The sequence below is a fragment of the Penaeus japonicus genome, unplaced genomic scaffold (genome assembly GCF_977035675.1).
Source record: "Penaeus japonicus unplaced genomic scaffold, GWHDUDI00000001_assembly GWHDUDI00000041, whole genome shotgun sequence".
Taxonomy (NCBI): Eukaryota; Metazoa; Arthropoda; class Malacostraca; order Decapoda; family Penaeidae; genus Penaeus; species Penaeus japonicus.
This window is the reverse complement of record NW_028234443.1, coordinates 3,453,867-3,461,980: the sequence shown is the minus strand read 5'-3', so window position 1 is coordinate 3,461,980 and position 8,114 is coordinate 3,453,867. Positions and strand designations below refer to the sequence as shown.

General features: G+C 36.4%; 1 protein-coding gene across 1 annotated transcript; it reads left to right on the top strand.

Moving 5' to 3' along the window:
- The first annotated feature begins 2,935 nt into the window (after window positions 1-2,935).
- On the top strand, window positions 2,936-4,887 carry LOC122253241 (uncharacterized). Its single transcript, XM_043016171.2, has 4 exons — window positions 2,936-3,265; window positions 3,575-3,655; window positions 3,853-4,034; window positions 4,278-4,887. The coding sequence occupies exons 1-4, from the start codon at window positions 3,199-3,201 to the stop codon at window positions 4,497-4,499; spliced, it is 552 nt and encodes a 183-aa protein (XP_042872105.2). The 5' UTR covers window positions 2,936-3,198; the 3' UTR covers window positions 4,500-4,887.
- The last annotated feature ends 3,227 nt before the right edge of the window (window positions 4,888-8,114 follow it).

The window sequence follows — 8,114 nt, the reverse complement described above, 5'->3', positions numbered from 1 at the left end:
CGAATTCGGCCAATCAGCGACTAACCTGAATGTCTTCTTGGTTGATGATCACGCTGTGGTAGAGTCTTCCTCTCTCCCCTCTTCTCTTTATTATAATTCTTTCTTTAATTTCCTTTCTTGTTTTTCTTCGAACCTTTCTTCTCTATATTATGATTTTTGCATTCATTTCCTTTCTTGTTTCTCTCCGAACGTTTCTTTTCCATTCTTTGCGTAAAACTCTTTTATTTTCTTTCTTTCTGTTCTACATCTCCTCTTCTTATATCTTGTTCCTAAACTGATTTCTATTTGCTGTTAGACTTGCATTTTTTCCTCGACGTAAACGGTATAAATAATTCCAAAGCAGCTACCGTGTTATTACGCTGTTTGCTCCCTGCCTTGTTATCATTTTGAATAACGACCTTGAGGGAGAACCAGCTGCAAACAGTTCTTCCGCCAGGGTCTTTGTCTCTATCAGCATCCTCTTTCGTTTCTTATCTATGATCTACACTTATTATTATGATGCGAAGATCATCCCGGCCACACCCACCATACAAACATCACATAAAGACTCTACATGACAGGAAAAACAAAAATTAAGACTCCTTTACGTTTAAAAAAAAAAAAAGATTCAGTGAGAGATGAGACAACATTTTCGAAATCCTTTTGGTTTTTACATACGACGGAATTAACAGTGTAATGATTTCATCTGCTTCGTACGAATTACAATCGTAAATATTTCTAGTTTCTTATCACACCTCCAACAATTAATTAACTCGTTTTGCTGCGTTTATCACTTTTATCACGGTTTCACATCCTCTCCTCAAAGTGAAGCTTCGAAACACGCCACTGCAAAACGGAATTATTTTTGTCGGTTGAGTTCAAAGTTTAGAATTTAGGCAGTTGCTGTGTGTAATAAAATCACGCGCAGTATTTACTTATGATTACATTTCCCTCTCTAAGATTACTGCCAAGATCATTATTGAAAAAGAATGATGCCTTTGTTGTTTCTGTATTATCGTAGAGACCAGTCGCATATATTTCTTTAGTCCAACCTTAATTTATGTTTGTAATTTCGTGCTCTGCTACTTGCATATTCGGAAATACTATACCGTCATGACTGCTATAATAATAATAATAATGATTAAAAAACATGAATGCGAAACTCGTGCAGCATTTCAGTAGAGGCAAGTTATAGAAATTAAGGCATGGTAAGTGTAATTGTTACATTCAATGCGAAAATAAATTATATCTATGCATAGGTATAATTCATGAATAACCAGGAAGTATTATAACCACATGTTTAACGAGGTTAAGAGGAAAACGAAGCATAGTATCTTCATTTGTATCTCGTTTTTTTATTGTTGCTCTTGTATACGTAATTATTACAATTACCGTTTTGATAATTGAATGAAAAAGGAACGTGAGAAGAAAGATAGAAGAAAAATAAATCTAAGAATTTAGATAGCGACTTTGTTCTTGATTCGTGCTGCCAGATATTTGATTTTCGTTTTACTTTATTTCAAAGTTTGGATAACTGAATTAAAACTGCATTAGTAATATTAGTAATATTTCCTCCCTAAAGTATTTCTGCGTACAATTTCATTCTCGTTACTTATTTTGACTGTCTCATGTCATAATTGTACAACAGCTAATGAGTTAGCATTTTTTTTTCTTTTTTGTTCAGGTATGTATATCATTTGTATTAGAATCTTAGGATTATGAGAATGAATTAGATTTCATTCTCAGGCGCTGGACTAAAGAGGATAAACTAACTATTAGATTCAAGTACCTTCTTTATGAATGATTAGACGATTGTAACATAGACAACCATTAAAGTGATACAATTAACCTAAACAAGCCACACGCAAGTCACAAAAGTAATGGAACATCACGCCATGATGATTTAGCAAAGTTTTGTAATTATAACAATTGTTACCCTGCGATCTCTCTAGGTCTGCCAGCTGTAAGACGATTCTCTTTTTTTTCTTTCTTTTTTTAATTTGACATGACGGATGTGTCTGTAGTGGGTGAGGTGGAGTGGGGGTTGGGGGTGGGCCGGGGGTGGGAGGGGTTATGAGAAGTAGCATTTTCGATATTAACTCCTGGTCGTGTAGTTTATTTATTTGGTATCTTATTTGCTTACATATAAGTATCTCTACTAATACTTACGGTAGCTATGAGTCTATTACACTACAAAAGAGAGAGAGAAAAAAGAATAATATTAACACATACACACATACACACACACATCTCTGCCTAAATCTCGGTTCAACCACAAGTCATACATCTTTTTTATTTATTTAGATTCTGAAGATGAATCATTCCCTCCAAACGTCATTTTGACTCGTATGTTTTATTCATTAAATCTAGTTTCTTTGGCTTAACAATATTAATTACTTTTTGTGCTACTTGTTAACACGTTCTGTCTAACAATCTCATTTCCTCTTTCGATAACCGCTTATAAAGTTATTTACGCTTTTGTGTACATAACCTTGGATGCCATTGAGTACCCGTCTTAACAGAATTTCCTGTTAGTTAATAGTGCATCGGTACAAATCTTCATGCTATAATTCTTGGAAAGTGAGTGATGTGTGTGTGTGTGTGTGTGTGTGTGTGTGTGTGTGTGTGTGTGTGTGTGTGTGTGTGTGTGTGTGTGTGTGTGTGTGTATGTGTGTGTGTGTGTGTGCATGTGTGCATATAAAATTCTTTCCTGAAAATACTTAGAGTATATGGCCGACATGTTTTGTCGACGACGTAAAAAAAAAAAAAAAAAAAAAAAAAAAAAAAAAAAAAAAAAAAAACAATAATCGCTAGCAGCTGGGATTTATTTTTCTCCGATTGACTTTTCAAATACAGTACCGAAAGTTACCTCGTGTTGCACATACGCTCGTTTGTAGTTATGTATATGCGCGTAGGTGTATCTTAAAATTCTCTCCTGAAATGCACGAGTTATCCCTGAAAGAACCAGCGTAGACAGTGCGGCATAAACTTTATTGATCAGAATACCGCGAGTCACTGATCTCCGTACTTGGTGCACAGTAATATTCACAAAATATCCTGCAAATGTGCCTATGTCATCTCGTTACGGGACGCCAAGTATAAGGCATAGGGTGGAGAGGAATCTTTCGTCCCAAAGAAGACTTGTGTTTAGCTGCCAGTCGACCCCCGCCCGTGGAAGCTACAGCCACTTCGTCAGGTTAAGTAATAGAGAGGCTTGGTATGGGTGTGTTGCTTACCAAGATTAATAGGCGGTGTCGGCGTTCGAAGCGTTATAGGATTGTTATAGGTAAGATGATGGTGATTTTGTATATTCTGTATTTCGGTTTGGTTGTTTTAGTTTTATACACTTTCTCTGTCTTGTTCTAAGCTTAAATCTTCTTGGTTGAGTCTCAGTGTCATATATGTTGTGTGTTGTCATTTTTCGTTTTCCTTTATAACTTATCTAAAATCATGGCGTATTGTTTCACTTTATGGTAAATGTACTTTGATAAGGATCATTGCAATATCAACGTTTGTAGATAGTATTTCTTCGATTTCCACTCTATATGTCTTAGTCTCCCATGATAACTGATAAAATCTCGTTTTCTGTGAACAGTCGGGCTAGAAGGTGCGGGAAAGAAGACTATTCTTGATAAACTTCAGCTAGGAAAAGTTACGGTAAAGACACTTTCCACGGGTAAGAAAGCATGACATGGTTAATAACAAAATACAAAGTGGAAGAGGTGACATATTTTAAATTCCCGTTTTCATTCCATTGAGAAATACAAATACAAATACCACGGACGCTTCCAACAGCTGAAGACAAGAACCGAACGACCTAGAAGATAAAAACCATCTGTGATATCTATTCAGGGTATTTTTTTTCCCTCTCAGGCTTTCACGTCAGAAGGTTGAAGTACAAGAATATTGTCTTCACGGCTTGGGATCTTGGCGGGATGCTAAACTTGCGTTTCCTTCGGAGGGAATACCTGAAGAAACCGACAGCCATTGTTTACGTGGTGGACAGTACTGACGAAGGAATGCTTGTACTCGCCAAAGAAGAGTTACAGGAACTGGTGAGTTGTTTGGCTTTTGTTTTTTTGTCTTGTTTCGACCTGTACTCGTCCTTTGACTTATTTCTGATATTCTCTTCTCCTCTGTTCTAATTCTTCGTGTTTTGGCACGCTTAACGGAAAGAGGTCTTAAAGTGTTTCACCTGAGGAATGCTTATGTCGTAGGTCTTTCATCTTCTTTTCTGATTCCTCGCGTTTTACACCACTTTATGACATGGGGTTCTTCTTTTTTTCTTTTTGTTTTAGCTGAGGAACACTGGTGTCGTGGGAATTCCCCTTCTGGTCATGGCCAACAAGCAAGATTTACCCGAAGCTCTTCCTGTGTCCCGGGTTAGCGAAGTTCTCAACCTGACTCACTACGTCGGGCCCTGGCACTTACAACCCACGTGTGCCACGGCGTCTGATGGCTTGTACGAGTCTTGTCATTATTTGTTCTTAATGATAACTCTCCTCCAGAAGCCTGCTTGACAATATCCACGGATTTATAGACAAATACGCTAGATTTAAAGATTCATTCGTCTGCATAATTAACATGATCATGTAGATTTGTCATCTCATTGTTTTCTTTTCTTTTTTAATTAATTTTCAATTCTGTTATTCACATTTATTCATTAAGTGTATAAAAAAATCACTTAAATCTAAACTAAGCTTTTGTACCTCTAAATAAACAAGAAGGTATGCGCTTCTTTCAATCAAATAACTTTACATACTTTGCAGAACATGATAATGCATGAATGTCATTATAATTCAACATTTCATTTGTATGTTTGTTATGCTTATGTAAGTGATGGTTGTGACTGACAGCATCCAGGAAAGGTAATACTGCTTATGAAGATTAATAAAGATGTAACAAAGATCTTAATATTAACAGAATTTATTAACAACAAATATTAACTATGGGAAGGTATTCAATATAACCAAATGTGCTATAACAGATAAGAACAATACTGTCCTTTAACACTTTATGAAAATAAAAGATTGACAACATGTAGACGGATGCAAAGAACGATAATTATGGAAATTATAGCAAAATTTACGATAAATAATGAAACTAATATTACGAAAGCAAAATTAACATATAGATAAACTAGCAATATAAATCATTTTATCTGTAACGAAAATAAATAAAACCAATTGTTATAATTAAAATAATTCCAAAAATCTTATCAAGTAATGATATTATTAACAGCTAATGATAACAGTAGATAACAATATGAAAACGATAATGATACATAATCTCAGAATTATTATTTAATTATTTTAAAAAGGTGATTCTAATAATACTAGCAACTGAAGCAAAGATATTCATTTTCATGCTAATATTAATGATACTAATAACGATAAAAAAAATGCTAGTTACAGAATAGTGGTAACTACAAATGGCGTAATGATGAAACGGTACCATTGATGAAACGGTACCAGTGATGAAACGGTACCATTGATGAAACGGTACCAATGATGAAACGGTACCAATGATGAAACGGTACCATTGATGAAACGGTACCAGTGATGAAACGGTACCATTGATGAAACGGTACCAGTGATGAAACGGTACCAATGATGAAACGGTACCATTGATGAAACGGTACCAATGATGAAACGGTACCATTGATGAAACGGTACCAGTGATGAAACGGTACCAATGATGAAACGGTACCAATGATGAAACGGTACCAATGATGAAACGGTACCAATGATGAAACGGTACCAATGATGAAACGGTACCAATGATGAAACGGTACCAATGATGAAACGGTACCAATGATGAAACGGTACCAATGATGAAACGGTACCAATGATGAAACGGTACCAATGATGAAACGGTACCAATGATGAAACGGTACCAATGATGAAACGGTACCATTGATGAAACGGTACCATTGATGAAACGGTACCATTGATGAAACGGTACCAGTGATGAAACGGTACCAATGATGAAACGGTACCATTGATGAAACGGTACCAATGATGAAACGGTACCAATGATGAAACGGTACCAGTGATGAAACGGTACCAATGATGAAACGGTACCATTGATGAAACGGTACCAGTGATGAAACGGTACCAATGATGAAACGGTACCAGTGATGAAACGGTACCATTGATGAAACGGTACCATTGATGAAACGGTACCAATGATGAAACGGTACCAATGATGAAACGGTACCATTGATGAAACGGTACCAATGATGAAACGGTACCAATGATGAAACGGTACCAATGATGAAACGGTACCAATGATGAAACGGTACCAATGATGAAACGGTACCAATGATGAAACGGTACCAATGATGAAACGGTACCATTGATGAAACGGTACCAATGATGAAACGGTACCATTGATGAAACGGTACCAATGATGAAACGGTACCATTGATGAAACGGTACCATTGATAAAACGGTACCAATGATGAAACGGTACCATTGATGAAACGGTACCAATGATGAAACGGTACCATTGATGAAACGGTACCATTGATGAAACGGTACCAATGATGAAACGGTACCATTGATGAAACGGTACCAATGATGAAACGGTACCAATGATGAAACGGTACCAATGATGAAACGGTACCAGTGATGAAACGGTACCAATGATGAAACGGTACCATTGATGAAACGGTACCAATGATGAAACGGTACCAATGATGAAACGGTACCATTGATGAAACGGTACCATTGATGAAACGGTACCATTGATGAAACGGTACCATTGATGAAACGGTACCATTGATGAAACGGTACCATTGATGAAACGGTACCAATGATGAAACGGTACCAATGATGAAACGGTACCAATGATGAAACGGTACCAATGATGAAACGGTACCAATGATGAAACGGTACCAATGATGAAACGGTACCAATGATGAAACGGTACCAATGATGAAACGGTACCATTGATGAAACGGTACCATTGATGAAACGGTACCAATGATGAAACGGTACCAATGATGAAACGGTACCAATGATGAAACGGTACCAATGATGAAACGGTACCATTGATGAAACGGTACCAATGATGAAACGGTACCATTGATGAAACGGTACCATTGATGAAACGGTACCAATGATGAAACGGTACCATTGATGAAACGGTACCATTGACGAAACGGTACCATTGACGAAACGGTACCATTGATGAAAAGGTACCATTGATGAAACGGTACCAGTGATGAAACGGTAGTGAAGCTACCACTTGATGAAACGGTAAAAATGATGAAACGGTACCAATGATGAAACGGTACCTAAGAATTTATGAAACGGTTTCCATTGATGAAACGGTACCATTGACGAAACGGTACATTGATGAAAGGTACCATTGATGAAAACGGTACCAATGATGAAACAGGTACCAATGATGAAACGGTACTCATTGACGAAACGGTACCAGTGACGAAACGGTACCATTGATGAAAAGGTAAAAGTAAGAACCTCCATTGATGAAACGGTACCAGCTGATGAAACAAGGCGATATTAAGAATAAAGACAATACTGCTACTACTATTACTGCAATTACTACCACAAATTATAATTACAACAATGATAACTATCATCATTATTACGAAAATGATTATCATAATGATAGTTACAGCATCATATTAGTATTGTTACTTTCATAACCTTTTTTTTGTAATATTAATAACTAATAATAATAATAGTAACATAACCCATTATATAAATACACACTGATAACTACACTTCCTGTAGGTCTATGTGCGTGTGACCTTGTGTGCGTATGCGTGCGTATCAAATGATGAATATTTCACAGCGTCACGACGTGTATGTACGTATTGATTCAGAACCGTGGCTTTATTTAATGTCCTTTTCCACGTTCGCTGGATATGCTTGTATTCCATCGACTGAATGCAATGCTATACCATTTCAGGATTGTATTGATTCAGACCGTGGCTTTATTTTAAGATTCAATTCAAGAACAGTTCAAACACATGCACAATCACTATAATTAAATTTCTATATAAATAAATAAAACATAAGAAATGATATAAGAAATGCTCTAATAAAACAAACCCCTAACACTGATTCAAGCAGGCGTATATAGAACATCTGATTCAGATAGCT

Excerpts from the sequence above, each read along its gene's own strand:
- LOC122253241 (XM_043016171.2), top strand. The coding sequence starts at position 3,199 with ATGGGTGTGTTGCTTACCAAGATTAATAGGCGGTGTCGGCGTTCGAAG. Across the intron at positions 3,656-3,852 it reads GGTAAAGACACTTTCCACGG|GCTTTCACGTCAGAAGGTTG; the intron begins GTAAGAAAGCAT and ends TTTCCCTCTCAG. Across the intron at positions 4,035-4,277 it reads AAGAAGAGTTACAGGAACTG|CTGAGGAACACTGGTGTCGT; the intron begins GTGAGTTGTTTG and ends TTTTTGTTTTAG.